At 46.4% G+C, this 16750-nt stretch overlaps 1 protein-coding gene across 1 annotated transcript in view; it reads left to right on the forward strand.

Annotated features, from left to right (window-relative positions):
- The window catches only part of LOC147116245 (microtubule-associated tyrosine carboxypeptidase 1-like), a 118687-nt gene that overhangs the window by 29777 nt on the left and 72160 nt on the right, over positions 1-16750 (forward strand). Inside the window, exons 2-3 of the mRNA XM_085991030.1 lie at positions 1103-1717; positions 14210-14353. Coding sequence (XP_085847156.1) covers positions 1160-1717; positions 14210-14353 — 702 coding nt within the window. The 5' untranslated portion in view covers positions 1103-1159. The remainder of the gene's footprint in view (positions 1-1102; positions 1718-14209; positions 14354-16750) is intronic.

Below are 16750 nucleotides of genomic sequence, written 5' to 3' on the forward strand. Positions count from 1 at the left end.
GCAAGACACATGCATCCTGCATTGAGAGTATAACCAAGGACCTTACATCAGTGGCCTACAAAGTGTTGGACCTATTGCTGAAGTGATGCTTGTGGGGCAATAAGGTTCAGCAGTCTCAACCAGGTGAAAGAATTACCTTTCGATAATTCCATAAATATATACTATAATGAGTCGCCCCCCTGATATCTTAACTAGTTGATCTCTTGTATTATTGGAGAATATGTTGCTGCATTAGGACAGGAGCGTTAAACCACATATTGCACAATGCATTATTCTGCTGGTAAGACGGAGCTGGCCATGAATTTGCACGGAGGCTCATCAGGTCTCTCAAAGTAACCCTGGGGAACCCCGCTGGGAAAGGGCCATTTCAGCCATTCACCTCATGTCCACGGGGCTTCCGCCGATCGCAGGCTGGAATTATACATCTGGGGGAATTCCAGGGCCAGCTCTGTTCAATCTGGCCTGTCCCTTTAAGACCAAAAGTTCTAATTGCTGTAAAAATCCCATCTTGAGTTCAGTTACGAAATGAGTGCTGTTCTGCACATCTTGAGGTCGATTAAGTGGCAATAACTGGCTTCCTGTCTCTCTTTTTAAGAATGTTCAGTTGTAACTCAACACTGAGTCACCTTGCCAGATGATCACTTTCTGCCTCTAATGCAGGGGCACCAATTGTGCAGCGCTGCTACTGCCACCTTGTCGGAGATTGAACCAGGGACCATCCCTGGTCTGTGTGGCGCTCAGTGACTCCCTGGGGGTAATTTTAACCAAACCTCCCTGGCGGGAAATGGGTGAGCTCGAGTCGGGCGCCCATTGTAAACTCTGTCTCCCCCACCCTGGCTTTACTCTGTTGATTTCAATGGATCGTAAAATCAGACAGGGAGTAAATCGGGCATTACAATGACCGGTTATGTGGGCCATCGAGGGAAGCCTTTCTGTGTTTTTGTAGGTTTTTAAATTTAAATCTTGGATTCAGGCCTAGTGTCTAACTCCTTAAGGATGGTAATTCCGCTTCCTTGGGCAGGAAGTGAGGTGTCAAGTCAAAGTGGAAGCTGGCCTTAATTCCACAGAGGACATGACGTTATTTCTTTTTTCTATTGTGCAGAACGGTAACGTGAGGATAAAGTTCAGCTTCCCACGGCGCTGCTTCCTGGCTTCGGCGATGGTGCTTGATGCAGGAGCACAGGCCTTGGCTGGGTCTCAGAAGAGCAAGAGGACTGGCACGACCAAAGCACCCAAGAAAGAGGTTGAGAGTAAGAGCGGCGAGAGGAACGGGATTCGGCCGCACAACAGCCTCGCCACCACACAGCTGGAAGCGCCTTTGAGAACTATATCGCAGGCCCCGGGGCCGCTCGGCTGTGGCTTGAAGGTCAGAAAGTCGCTCATAGCTGGGCCGAGCCTCATCAGTAACGGACACTGTAGCTGGATGAGACGGAGCGAAAGTTCGTACAGCGTGAACAGCGCGGTCTCCGATCGCTCCCGGGCCCGGATCAGGAATGCCACCTCTCTTCCACACATAGCAAGGTACAACGCACGGAAGCCGCCGCCAGTTAAAAGCCCATGCCTCTTGGTGGCGCTGAGACCAATGAATGTCGACAAGGAGAAAGAGACATTTTTTCAGTCCAAGTACGCCTACAATCCTCAGTTTGAGTATTCGGAGCCCCTCAGCAGTAGCATAATGAGCAAGTACAGCATGGCCTCCGACCGCTTCATCGAGCAGGTGAGAACTTCTTCTTAAGTCGTTGGATTCTGTTACCTCCAGACTCGACTGTTCCATTGCTCTCCTGGCTGGCCTTCCATCTTTCATGTTCCATAAAGTTAAGCTCATCCAAAACTCTGCTGCCCGTATCCTAATGCTCGCCAAGTCCCGTTCTCCAATGACCCCTGTGTTTGCTGACCTACACTGACTCCCGGTCCGGCAACGCCTCGAATTTAAAATTCTTATCCTTGTGTTCAAATCCCTCCATGAGCTAGCTCCTCCCTATTTCTTTTACCTCCTCCAGTCCTCTAATCCTCTCTGCGCTCCTCCAATTCTGGCCTCTTGTGCATTCTTGATTTCCATCGTCCCACCATTGGCGGCCGTGCCTTCAGCTGCCTTGGTCCTAATCTCTGGAATTCCCTCCCTAAACCTCTCCACCTCTCTCTCTCTTCCTTTAGGACTCTCCTTAGAACCTACCTCTTTGACCAAGATTTGGGTCACCTGTCCTAATATCTCTTTATGTGGCTCTGTGTGAAATTTTGTTTGATAACGCTCCTGTGAAGCGCCTTGGGACATTTTACTATGTGAAAGGCACTATATAAATGCACATTGTTGCTGTAACAGTGTGCTAATCAACACCTGTATTGTGAGCTGGAGTTTAATGCAGTTTCTGTCTGGGTGTTAGTTTAATGCAGTTTCTATCTGGGTGTTAGTTTAATGCAATTTCTGTCTGGGTGTTCCTTTAATGCAGTTTCTGTCTGGGTGTTAGTTTAATGCTGTTTCTGCCTGGGTGTTTGTTTAATGCAGTTTCTGGATGGTTGTTAGTTTAATGCAGTTTCCGTCTGGGTGTTAGTTTAATGCTGTTTCTGTCTGGGTGTTAGTGTAATGCAGTTTCTGGATGGTTGTTAGTTTAATGCAGTTTCCGTCTGGGTGTTAGTTTAATGCAGTTTCCGGATGGGTGTTAGTTTAATGCAGTTTCTGTCTGGGTGTTCCTTTAATGCAGTTTCTGTCTGGGTGTTCCTTTAATGCAGTTTCTGTCTGGGTGTTAGTTTAATGCAGTTTCTGGATGGTTGTTAGTTTAATGCAGTTTCTGGATGGTTGTTAGTTTAATGCAGTTTCTGTCTGGGTGTTAGTTTAATGCAATTTCTGTCTGTGTGTTCGTTTAATGCAATTTCTGGATGGTTGTTTCTTTAATGCAGTTTCTGTCTGAGTGTTAGTTTAATGCAATTTCTTTCTGGGTATTCGTTTAATGCAGTTTCTGCCTGAGTGTTAGTTTAATGCAGTTTCTGTCTGGGTGTTAGTTTAATGCAGGTTCTGTCTGGTTGTTAATTTAATGCAGTTTCTGGATGGTTGTTAGTTTAATGCAGTTTCAGGATGGTTGTTAGTTTAATGCAATTTATGGCTTGGTGTTCGTTTAATGCAGTTTCGGTCTGGGTGTACTTTTAATGCAGTTTCTGTCTGGGTGTTAGTTTAATGCAATTTCTGTCTGGGTTTTCGTTTAATGCTGTTTTTGTCTAGGTGTTCGTTTAATGCCGTTTCTGTCTGGGTGTTAGTTTAATGCAATTTCTGTCTGTGTGTTCCTTTAATGCAGTTTCTGTCTGGGTGTTAGTTTAATGCAGTTCCTGGATGGGTGTTAGTTTAATGCAATTTCTGTCTGGTTGTTAGTGTAATGCAGTTTCTGTCTGGGTGTTAGTTTAATGCAGTTTCTGTCTGGGTGTTAGTTGAATGTAGTTTCTGGATGGTTGTTTGTTTAATGCAGTTTCTGTCTGGTTGTTAGTTTAATGCAGTTTCGGGATGGTTATTGGTTTAATGCAATTTATGCTGGGTGTTCATTTAATGCAGTTCGGTCTGGGTGTTCGTTTAATGCAGTTTCTGTCTGGGTGTTAGTTTAATGCAGTTTCTGTCTGGGTGTTAGTTGAATGTAGTTTCTGGATGGTTGTTAGTTTAATGCAGTTTCTGTCTGGGTGTTTAATGCAGTTTCTGTCTGGGTGTTAGTTTAATGCAGTTTCTGTCTGGGTGTTAATTTAATGCAGTTTCTGGATGGTTGTTAGTTTAATGCAGTTTCTGGATGGTTGTTAGTTAAATGCAGTTTCTGTCTGGGTGTTAGTGTAATGCAGTTTCTGACTGGTTGTTAGTTTAATGCAATTTCGATCTGGGTGTTCGTTTAATGTCCTGGATGGTTGTTAGTTTCATGCAGTTTCTGGAAGGTTGTTAGTTTAATGCAGTTTCTGTCTGGGTGTTAGTTTAATGCAATTTCTTTCTAGATGTTCGTTTAATGCAGTTTCTGTCTGTGTGTTCGTTTAATGCAATTTCTGGATGGTTGTTTCTTTAATGCAGTTTCTGTCTGAGTGTTAGTTTAATGCAATTTCTGTCTGGGTATTCGTTTAATGCAGTTTCTGCCTGAGTGTTAGTTTAATGCAGGTTCTGTCTGGTTGTAATTTAATGCAGTTTCTGTCTGGGTGTTAGTTTAATGCAGTTTCTGGATGGTTGTTAGTTTAATGCAGTTTCAGGATGGTTGTTAGTTTAATGCAGTTTTTGTCTGGGTGTTCGTTTAATGCAATTTCTGTCTGTGTGTTCCTTTAATGCAGTTTCTGTCTGGGTGTTAGTTTAATGCAGTTCCTGGATGGGTGTTAGTTTAATGCAATTTCTGTCTGGTTGTTAGTGTAATGCAGTTTCTGTCTGGGTGTTAGTGTAATGCAGTTTCAGGATGGTTGTTAGTTTAATGCAGTTTCTGTCTGAGTGTTAGATTAATGCAGTTTCTGTCTGGGTGTTCGTTTAATGCAATTTCTGTCTGTGTGTTAGTTGAATGTAGTTTCTGGATGGTTGTTAGTTTAATGCAGTTTCTGTCTGGGTGTTCCTTTAATGCAGTTTCTGTCTGGGTGTTAGTTTAATGCAGTTTCTGGATGGTTGTTAGTTTAATGCAGTTTCTCTCTGGTTGTTCGTTTAATGCAGTTTCGGTCTGGGTGTTCGTTTAATGCAGTTTCGGTCTGGGTGTTAGTTTAATGCAGTTTCTGGATGGTTGTTAGTTTAATGCAGTTTCTGTCTGGCTGTTGGTTTAATGCAGTTTCTGACTGGGTGTTATTTTAATGCAGTTTTTGTCTGGTTGTTAGTTTAATGCAGTTTCTGTCTGGTTGTTAGTTTAATGCAGTTTCTGACTGGGTGTTAGTTTAATGCAGTTTCTGTCTGGTTGTTAGTTTAATGCAGTTTCTGACTGGGTGTTAGTTTCATGCAAATTGTAATGTGTATACCTTTTAAGGGGGGAACTACTTTTTACACCTCATGTATACTGTAGTACTGGCAGTGACCACACCTGTATATAGCACTGAGTAGTAATCTGTACAGTCAGTTCAACTGTGAGCCACGTTGAGTAAACACCTGTTGTACCGTTTCTGCTGCAGTCTGTATCTTATTATACCCAGACGTAACATTGGCGACGAGGATGGGATGGCCAGCACATGGCGACTCACTGTTGCCAGCATTCTCGACAAGGAGAGAACAGCTGTCAGTGTGCCGGGGGACCTTGATGTGTGGATCCCGAGTGGTAATTCCACCCATGTTAAGGGATAGAGTGCTCAATGAGCTTCATGAGGGTCATCTGGGAGGGGTAAAAATGAAAAGCCTAGCCAGGGCTTATGTGTGGTGGCCGGGAATCGATAAACAAATCGAGGACCTGACAAAGAGCTGCTCAGGATGCCAGAAAGTCCAAAATGCACCACCACAGGCCCATCTACACTCATGGGAGTGGCCCTCATCTCCATGGCAACGGGTGCATATTGATTTTGCTGGTCCATTCATGGACTCAATGTTTTTAATAGCCGTGGATGCGCACTCAAAATGGCCTGAGTTCATCAAAATGTCCTCCACCACCACGGAGAAAACTATTGCAGTCCTACGGACCATTTTTGCCAGGAATGGCTTGCCAGAACAGATTTGCTCCGACAACGGACCACAGTTTGTGTCCGAAGAGTTCCGGAGGTTCTTGAAAAAGAATGGGGTAAGGCATTACACATCCGCCCCGTATCATCCAGCCACAAATGGATTGGCTGAGAGGTTCATACAAACCTTTAAGAAGGCAATAAAGGCTATGTACAATGACAACATTCCGCTGCAGCACAAGGTGGACAATTTCCTGTTCGCCTACCGGAATGCGACACATGCAGTCACCAACCAGGCCCCAGCCATGATGTTCTTTAACCGAAGGTTAAGATCTCACCTGGATTTGCTCAGACCAAACGTGCGAAGAGATGTTGAGAGTAAGCAATTCCAGCACATCCATGAGAAGCCAACAAGGAGCTTCAATGTAGGGCAACCAGTCTTGGCCCGCGACTACCGAACAGAAAAATGGCAGCCAGGAACGATATGCACACGGCAGGGCCCACTAATGTACACAGTGGACGTTGGGGAGAGCATCGTGAGACGCCATGCTGACCAGATCCTAGAGTCACAGAAACAAGTCAACCCCATGCCTCGCCCATACGTACCTGGTGATGAACCCGACGTACAGGTCGCATCTACCCCAGAAACAGTAGCATCGGAAGCTGATGAACCAACCGACGACAGGGGGCCAGAATCGCCTCCGCACCAAGAGCAAGACACTCGGGAAAGGCGCTATGCAGAAAGGATCAGGAGGCCTCCCCAAAGACTGAATATATAAATAGACTATTTTCAGCTAATGTTGCATGTTAAAAGTGTTAATTGTAATTAGTTTGATATTTAATTGTTAAATGAGTGTTATGGTACTGTTAATCTAAAAGGGGAGGAATTGTAATGTATATACCTTTAAGGGGGGGAACTACTTTTTACAGCTCATGTATACTGTAGTACCAGCGGTAACCACACCTATATATAGCACTGAGTAGTAATCTGTACAGCCAATTCAACTGTGAGCCACGTTGAGTAAACACCTGTTGTACCATTTCTGCTGCAGTCTGTATCTTATTATACCCAGACGTAACACAGTTTCTGTCTGGTTGTTAGTTTAATGCAGTTCCTGGATGGTTGTTAGTTTAATGCAGTTTCTGTCTGGGTGTTAGTTTAATGCAGTTACTGTCTGGGTGTTTGTTTAATGCAGTTTCTCTCTGGGTGTTAGTTTAATGCAGTTACTGCCTGGGTGTTAGTTTAATGCAGTTTCTGTATGGGTGTTAGTTTAATACAGTTTCTCTCTGGGTGTTAGTTTAATGCAGTTTCTGTCTGGGTGTTTGTTTAATGCAGTTTCTCTCTGGGTGTTAGTTTAATGCAGTTTCTGTCTGGGTGTTAGTTTAATACAGTTTCTCTCTGGGTGTTAGTTTAATGCAGTTTCTGTCTGGGTGTTCATTTAGTGCAGTTTCTGGATGGTTGTTAGTTTAATGCAATTTATAGCTGGGTGTTCGTTTAATGCAGTTTCGATCTGGGTGTTCTTTTAATTCAGTTTCTGTCTGGGTGTTAATTTAATGCAGTTTCTCTCTGGGCGTTCGTTTAATGCTGTTTCTGTCTCGGTGTTCGTTTAATGCAGTTTCTGTCTGGGTGTACGTTTAATGCACTTTCTGTCTGGGTGTTCGTTTAATGCAGTTTCTGTCTGGGTGTTCGTTTAATGCAGTTTCTGTCTGGGTGTTAGTTTAATGCAGTTTCTGTCTGGGTGTTAGTTTACTGCAATTTCTGTCTGGGTGTTCATTTAATGCAGTTTCTGACTGGGTGTTAGTTCAATGTAATTTAGATCTGGGTGTTATTTTAATGCAGTTTCTTTCTGGTTGTTAGTTTAATGCAATTTCTTTCTAGGTGTTTGTTTAATGCAGTTTCTGTCTGGGTGTTAGTTTAATGCAATTTCTGTCTGGGTGTTTGTTTAATGCAGTTTCTGCCTGAGTGTTAGTTTAATGCAGTTTCTGTCTGGGTGTTAGTTTAATGCAGGTTCTGTCTGGTTGTTAATTTAATGCAGTTTCTGTCTAGGTGTTAGTTTAATGCAGTTTTAGGATGGTTGTTAGTTTAATGCAATTTATGGCTGGGTGTTCGTTTAATGCAGTTTCTGTCTGGGTGTTAGTTTAATGCAATTTCTGTCTGGGTTTTCGTTTAATGCTGTTTTTGTCTGGGTGTTAGTTTAATGCAATTTCTGTCTGGGTTTTCATTTAATGCTGTTTTTGTCTGGGTGTTAGTTTAATGCAATTTCTGTCTGTGTGTTCCTTTAATGCAATTTCTGTCTGGTTGTTAGTTTAATGCAGTTTCTGTCTGGGTGTTAGTGTAATGCAGTTTCAGGATGGTTGTTAGTTTAATGCAGTTTCTGTCTGGGTGTTCGTTTAATGCAGTTTCAAGATGGTTGTTAGTTTAATGCAGTTTCTGGATGGCTGTTAGTTTAATGCAGTTTCTGGATGGGTGTTACTTTAATGCAATTTCTGTCTGGTTGTTAGTTTAATGCAGTTTCTCTGGGTGTTCGTTTAATGCAGTTTCTGTCTGGTTGTAAGTTTAATGCAGTTTCTGTCTCGGTGTTAGTTTAATGCAGTTTCTGGATGGTTTTTAGTTTAATGCAGTTTCTGTCTGGGTGTTCGTTTAATACTGTTTCTGTCTGGGTGTTCGTTTAATGCAGTGTCTGTCTGGGTGTTCGTTTAATGCAGTGTCTGTCTGGGTGTTAGTTTACTGCAGTTTCTGTCTGGGTGTTAGTTTACTGCAGTTTCAGGATGGTTGTTTAATGCAATTTCTGGATGATTGTTCGTTTAATACAGTTTCTGTCTGGGTGTTCGTTTAATGCAGTGTCTGTCTGGGTGTTAGTTTAATGCAGTTTCTGTCTGGGTGTTAGTTTACTGCAGTTTCAGGATGGTTGTTAGTTTAATGCAGTTTCTGTCTGGTTGTTAGTTTAATGCAGTTTCTGACTGGGTGTTAGTTTAATGCAGTTTCTGTCTGGGTGTTAGTTTAATGCAGTTTCTGTCTGGGTGTTGGTTTAATGCAGTTTCTGTCTAGGTGTTGCTTTATTGCAGTTTCTGTCTGGGTGTTAGTTTAATGCAGTTTCTGTCTGGGTGTTAGTTTAATGCAGTTTCTGTCTGGGTGTTAGTTTAATGCAGTTTCTGTCTGGGTGTTGGTTTATTGCAGTTTCTGTCTGGGTGTTAGTTTAATGCAGTTTCTGTCTGGGTGTTAGTTTAATGCAGTTTCTGTCTGGGTGTTAGTTTAATGCAGTTTCTGCCTGGGTGTTGGTTTATTGCAGTTTCTGTCTGGGTGTTAGTTTAATGCAATAACTTATTTCTCCGATGTCTAGTTGCTCAGCTGCTGCTGTCGACTTTATAATCTGTCTTGAAATGATCCACAGTTTCACATGTAATTCAATTTGAGGATTAATGCCAAACTGCAACTTGCAGAAAACTTGATACTGACAGGAAAATTGGATTAACTGCTTAAAGCTTATTGATGGTAGGTTGTCTTTAATGGAGCCCAGTTTGATGGCTGTAATTCTCTTTGAGCTGCCCTGATGGCTCAATGGGTTTGATCAATGGGTAGCCGAGGTTTACAGTGGTGAAAGTGCCACATTTTGCCATTGGTCTTTGCTGTGTTCACAGAACCTGGCTTGGGTGCCAGTGGAGCGACTGCAATTGGCATCAGTGCCCTTTGGTTGTCACCCTTTGTCCAGTCCAAAACCAGATAGACAGCGGGTCAAGGAGCATAGATTAAGAAAAGAGTTTAATAAAAATTGTAGTGAGGTAAATTATTTCAATTATTGTGCTGTAACGGTACTACCGAGTGTCCCTTACTTACCGGACATAATTCCCTTTAACAATGTAGCCGGCGTGGGGCTTTCCTCCTTTGGGAGCGCGGGCGAACGTGATGACGCGGGTTAACGCGATGACGTCACGTCGCATATCATGTGACCGCTCCAAGCACGGGCAAACACGATGACGTCATCACGCAAGTCACATGACTACTCAAGCACGGGAAGAACGCGATGACGTCATCACGCAATCCACGGGACTGCCTACTCCGTCCTCGTGGCGTCTCCGTCCGGATAAGACCTACTGCATGGCTCTCCTGTACCGATGTCGGCAGCCTGCTTGTATTCATCTGTTCCTGCATTAAAGAACTATTTGATTGTTTCTCCTGAAGTCGAACTCAATTATTAAGTAGGAATTCGTCCAATACATACATAGGTGAACCCGAATACCTACAATTGGTTACCCCGTCTCCGTGAACGTTTTTCACGGAGGAAGCGCACAGCCTGAACCCCGTCTCTGTGAATGTTTCACAGAAGTCGAACAACAACCGACAAACAACAACCGACGAACACCAATTCCTACAATTGGTGACCAACGACATGAGGACGGGAGCTCATCAATACCTACATTGGTGACCCCGTTTTTCGTGAACGTTTTTCACGAAAGCAGCGCAGCCGGACCCCGATTTTTCGTGAACGTCTTTCACGAAAGAAGCACGCCTGGAAGCAACAGCCATTACGCTCAGCTACCGCAACACTGGGAGCAACAACCGCCCTCGTGCTTTATCCTGGTAGAAGCCCCGTTCGCCTTGTGCAACATCAATACGGTGCAGACCACGTACCTTGATACGGTCTCCGTTTTTGACAGCTCTACCGACTTTCGGAGCGTCGGTCTCTTCAACAACCCCACGGCAGAACAGCAAGTATAACACCCTCACAGCACGGGTACAGCACATTTATGGGCTCACAGGATCAGAGCCGCGCCCTGGCAGAGAGGCCATGAAGACTCAGTCCTCGCAAACCACCCCTCGCAACCCACGAGGACTCGCCCCTCGCAACCCACGAGGACTCGCAACCCACGAGGACTCGCCCCTCGCAAACCACGAGGACCCATCCCCCGCCGATGCCGCACCAGCCCGTCAGCCTGCTGGTCTGTCTTTTCTACCACGCTTTTCGGCGCAACGGCGAAGCGTTGCCGCCCTCCCGGCAGTTTTTCCCCCTACCGAAATCAACAACAACTAGAAGCGTTGTCGCCCTCCCGGCAGTTTTTCCCCCACCGCAATCAACAACAACTAGAAGCGTTGCTGCCCTCCCAGCAGTTTTTCCCCCTACCGCAATCAACAACAACTGGAAGCGTTGCTGCCCTCTCTCCAGTTTTCCCCTCAACAAAAGCAAACATCTACTGATGCTGCGACCATTGAGGACGGGTCCAACGGGCATCCCGCGGCCGCGATTGGCCATGCGAAAATTGCTGTCATCACCGATCACTGATCAACGCAGCAACGGTTCACTCTCTTCTGTGTTACTGTAGTAGCACTACGGCACGCACCGTTCCGTGCGTTCCCGACTGCTGGAGAGTTCGCTCGCCTGTCGGCAAGTTCACCGACCTGCCCAGACCCACGTTTTTTTCCTCCTGGATCACCCGTTTGGCGTTCCTGCAGATTTTGTCAGACTGGGGACCTTTTCTCAACAATGACAGAGCCATGGTCCGCGTCTGCCCAACCTGCCAGTCTCTATGATGCGGCCAGCTGTTTTGCCCCGGTGCCCGCTTCGAACCACGAGCTACAGAGGTCAAACGCTTCCACGGTCCTTCGCATGGCTGAATACGTTTTATTCGCCATGGCGCCACGGTCCTTCACAAGGCTGGATATGTTTTATCCGCCACGACGCACGCAAGGATCCGCTCACGACCAGCACATATTTGGACCTCGCCTGCCAAGTTGAGACAGCACGACCGCCGAGACCACCGACCACCCATCGTCATTACGCCAACCCAAGTACGACCGCCCGCTAGGCCGTCAGCCACCCAGCAGTCTCCGTCTCGAGACTACAGGAGTCGTTCGGACAGGCTCGTCAGACCATCTCATCGTTTGACGCCGACCGTTAAAGCGAATTCTGGGGGGGCGCATGTAGCGGTACTATCGAGTGGCCCTTACTTACCGGACATAATTCCCTTTAACGATGTAGCCGGTGTGGACTTTCCTCCTTTGGGAGCGCGGGCGAACGCGATGACACGGGTTAACGCGATGACGTCACGTCGCACATCACGTGACCGTCCCAAGTGCGGGCAAACGCGATGACATCATCACGCAAGTCACGTGACTACCCAAGCGTGGGAAGAACGCGATGACGTCATCACGCAATCCACGGGACTGCCTATTCAGTCCTCGTGGCATCTCCGTCCGGATAAGACCTACTGCATGGCTCTCCTGTACCGATCTCGGCAACCTGCTTGTATTCATCTGTTCCTGCATTAAAGAACAATTTAATTGTTTCTCCTGAAGTCGGACTCGATTATTAAGTAGGAATTCATCCAATACCTACATAGGTGAACCCGAATACCTACAGTGCGACCTCAGCATTGAATTGGTGGTATAGGGCTTACATTTATTTCAATTTGTGTGTGTGTGTGTGTATATATATATATATATGTGCACCTGTGTGTTTCTCGCTATCTACCTCTGCCTGTGTCTCCATCTGTCTTTTACTGTCTCTGCCCATCTGTCTCCATTTTTCTCTGTCTTGCTCTCTCAGTCTCTCTCTCTCTGTCTCTTTCTGTCTGTTGGTCTTGCTCTCTCCCTGTCTCTCTCTCTCGCTGTCTCGCTATCTCTGTCTGTGTGTCTCTCTCTATGCTGCAGATTTCTAGTCTGTCTATTCACCTACTCTTTGTTTAAACACTACGGCCTAGAAATTCACTTGGGCGCGGGCAGCTCGCTCGCGCCCAAAAGTTAGCGCTGGGCGGGGAGGCATTAGCGCACGCCGTATATTCGTCTTCTGCGCCCCAATTCGGAAGCGGGCGCTATACCAGGGTGTGCCCGCCTCCGTTTGGGGCGCTGCAACTGAATATCGGCGCGCTAGTTGCCGCAGTGCCACCCGATGCAGTGCGGCAGGCTGCGGTACTGCAGGCCTCCTCCTTCTCTTAAGGGGGAGGTGCCTGCAACGGCCGGAGCCCCGATCGCGAGTGCCGGCAAAAGAGCCCGGCACAACGGAGAAGTGCCGGGCTCCACGGAAACCAGCCGGCAATGCCGCGGTGGGGGTGGAGGAGGCCGGGAAGGAGGTGCGGGCAGGCGGCCGCCGAAAAAGCGGCCGGCCGCACCTTCCGCTTTAAAGCGCCCCACTATGGCAGCAGGACGGCCCCGTTTTCTGGTCGCTGTTTGCGCCCGCTTCGGAGGAGGCGGACGCAAATAAATATGGGGATCGGCGCGGTTTCGGGGCGTTACGGGCCACCGCGCACACCGATGACGTCATCGGTCCCGGCACAGCGCTAACGGCTACCGCCGCCAATACCGCTGCACTCAATTTCCGCGCTACCACCCCGCCGGCGCAAAAGACCTCTTTAGGCGCTAAGTGGGCGCAAGGCCCACTGAATTTCTAGGCCCCTGCCTCTTGCTCTTTATTAGTGATCAGTATTTGTTTCTATAAAATGCTGTCCCTTTTTTTCTGTAGTTTCTTGTATATTTGAAGGCATTTAATTGTTTTCTAGTTATACCACAAATTGTTTATTTGGACTCTTCCCCTCTCGGTATATAAACAAAGAAAGAACTGGCATTTATACAGCGTCTTTCACGACCTTAAGGATGTCTGAAAGTGCTTTACAGCCAATGAAGTACTTTTGAAGTGTAGTCACCAATGTTCCCTGTAAGCTGCACAGCCATGCAGTGATCTGCAGCTCCCACGCAGCCGACTCAACGGAGTTCTAATGGCAAAAGCTGCGCATGCACGGTAATTCGAATGGGCCGCCTGCCCCTTAAAGGGACCACGCACCCCAAAAAAAATTAGTGGGAACATCGGTAGTCACTGTTGTAATGTAGGAAAACACTGTAGCTAATTTTTACATGGTAAGCTCCCACAAACAGCAATGAGATAATAACCGAGAATCTGTTTTAGTGATGTTGGTTGAGGGGTAAACATTGGCCAGAACATTGGAAGAACTCCCCTGCTCTTTGAAATAGTGCCACAGGATCCTTTGCATTCACCTGAGAGGGCAGACGGGGCCTTGATTTACCGTCTGATCCGAAAGTCAGCACCTCTGACTATGCAACACTCTCTCGGCACTGCACTGGAGTGTCAGCCTAGAATATTACTCAAGTCTCTGGAGTGGGACTTTAACCATTGACGCATAAGCAAGGGTACTACCTGTTGATATGTATAATAGATGTATTTATGATTTTAATAGTGAATATCTTCCCACACCCCCAATGGTTGTACATATGTATTTTGTCCAGCAATCGTCACTGGGCAGGACTCAGCAGTGAAAACCACGGCTGATTCTGTTTTCTTTTGCCCTTCTGAGCATCAGGACACCGAGGCCATTATAGCGCTCTCCCCTCAACTCAAATTGATATTGTCTACCTCTGCATGGGACTGCGACCTCCTGGTCTGCAGAGCTCAGTACCACAGCTTGCTTTGTACGTATTCACTGAGCTGGAGATAACCAAGGAGAAATATTTAACAGCTTACTGACTCCTTGACAGACCCCCATCCTCAGAAGAGTTCAGTAGGAATTCAGGGATCCTCCTTCAGATAGGTAGAAACTCTTACAAGATCAGAGGGGAGACCAATAACTGGGGAAGATTCTGAATGAGACGCTGCGGAGTAACCACAATCCCATTCCCTTGTCTCTCTTCTAGGCTGTACGGATCATGAAGAGTGTGGTGAAGATGTACGGCAGCTATGAGAACTTTGAGGTGGCCACAGGAGGCGCAATGCTGTCAAAGAGTAAAATATGGACCTGCATCAGGAGCTACATGCGGAAGGAAGGCTGCTCTGGAGAGGTGAGGGAGATGAAAAGGCTGTGTTCTCACAAAGGCCATGTGTGTATGCACGAATGTCTGTGCTTCTTCTGTACGTGTGCACGTTCTGATGTTCAGCTTCCTCTAGAACCCCATAGTTGATTTGCCTCTTCATACTCCAGTAAATTTGGTTCTTGTTTTTCCCCACAATTTCTCTTCCCCACTGGTTCTTTTTCATTCTCATTCTATGGGCGTCACTAGCAGGGCCAAAATTTATTGCCCATCTCTGGTTGCCCTTGAGAAGGTGGTGGTGGGCCGCCGTCTTGAACCGCTGCAATCTGTGCGGGGAAGGTAATGCCGTTTGGTAGGGAGTTCCAGGATTTTGACCCAGTGACCATGAAGGAAAGGCAACTATATTTCCAAGTGGGGTTGGAGGGGAACTTGGAGGTGGTGGCGTTCCCATGTGCCTGCTGATCTTGCCCTTCACGGTTTTGGGAGGTGTCCTGGAGGCCCTGACTTGTTGCTGGGGTACAGTTCCATAGGGGTCAGGAGCTCTCCAGTACACTGCCTAGCGGCCCATCCTCCATGTGCAGCAGTGAGTGCCAACCATGGGAGGCTTTCAAAGAATGATAACTGTTTTGAACAATCTACTGAACAAGGCAATAAAGGCAACACAAACAGAAAATGTTGGAAATACTCTGCAGGTCAGGCAACATCTGTAGAGAGAGAAACAGAGTTAACGTTTCAACACAGGGTCATCGACCTGAAACATTAACTCTTGTTTCTCTCTCCACAGATGCTGCCTGACCTGCTGAGTATTTCCAGCATTTTCTGTTTTTATTTCAGATTTCCAGCAGCTGCAGTACTTTGCTTTTGAATGAAGGCAACAAGTTGTTGAAAATGCAGTTAGATGTCATAATGGGAGAATGAATGCACTGAAAGGAGGGGCTTGGTTTGGCTGAGAAACCTTCTGATTTTTCTTACAACCACAACAAGTCCTGTCCTTCTCACACTTTCCAGGAAGGGCCACTGGACGGTTCATTAGCAGGAACCCTGGTTGCTTTATTATTATTAATTCCCTAGTCTGGACCATCGAGGGCTACTACAGCACTGCATTTGGCACTGAGCTGGCATTGGCTGTTTTAGTTTTCTCGCGGCTGGTGTTTTCTCAGTTGACGTCCGGATCGCTGTGATTTGGTTGCGCTGAAATGGTCAGGACAGATTGTAAAAAGGAGTTAGCATTGGTACTCCACCGGCAGCGAGATGTGATTTCTGCCCGAGATTCCTTCAATGTGAACATCCAAAAAAAACAGCTGAGTCTGTTCTATTCTGCCATGTTGCAACACAACCCCAGTGCAATGCACCCAACAGCAGCCGTCTATCTAATCTCCTGGGAGAGGCCTAGGTCAATTCAGGAGAAAATGGAATTGTAATAAATTCCTCTCTGACCGCCAAAGACCATTTAAAATCGAGTTTCAGGAGATAAGGGTGACCAGGAGGTGTATCACCAGCATCTCGCCCTATCTTTGTACTCGGCACTATCGGCCTCCTCCAGGAACTCATCCCGCTTCCATTTGAACGTTTGCGGTGAATCTGAATCTATTCTCAGCAGGGTCTTCAGTGATGTGTGGGGGTTGGGGGGGAATCTGCTGAGCAGAAAAGACGTTGTTCATACTGGGGTGGGCTTGAAACTCTGCGGGGGTACATGTGAAACTTGTCTACAGCTTCCAGCATTCATGGCAGAGTCAGCATGGCAGAGGCAGTCTTACCAGCCTCTTGGGCAAGAAGTGATTGCCAATGAGAGAGGGCACAAAGTGAGAGGGGAATCTAAAAAGTGGAGACAGACCTCAACTGCCCCAACCCCATGAACTAGCATCTGTGTAAACTGAGAGACACAGAGGCAACAACTAGTGTGTCTGGAAGCCATACAGAGAGAGAAAGAGGGAGACAACAAGTGGAAGTCAAAGAGAAGGACGGAGAGAAGGAGACAGAAAGAGGCTAAGTAGGAGACCGGCAGAGAGACATAATGACCTGGAAGTTCTGCTGGGGATTCTCCCGCTGTAAATTCGGCAGAATTCCCAGAGAAATGGCACAGCTTCTTTCAGCTCTTTCCGCAGTTATGGCGGGTGATTGGGGGAGAACGGGCCAATAATTTATTACAAAAAGAAAATACTGCAGATACTGGAAATCTGAAATAAAAACAAAATGCTGGAGAAATTCAGCAGGTCAGGCAGCATCTGTGACGAGAGAAACAGAGTTTACGTTTCAGCTCGATGACCTTTCATCACAATAATTTATTACTTTAGTCTACGTGAGATGGCGCAGGGAATCAGCTGGTTACATATCACGAGAGCTGCAGTAAGGGAAGCTATGACTCGGAGATAGTGGCTGTCGGGATCAGTTTCAGGAACTTGGGGTATTTTTGTAGAGTACATGAAA

This window comes from Somniosus microcephalus, chromosome 6 (assembly GCF_052327205.1).
Source record: "Somniosus microcephalus isolate GS21.2 chromosome 6, FLI_Smic_1.0, whole genome shotgun sequence".
NCBI classification, from domain to species: domain Eukaryota; kingdom Metazoa; phylum Chordata; class Chondrichthyes; order Squaliformes; family Somniosidae; genus Somniosus; species Somniosus microcephalus.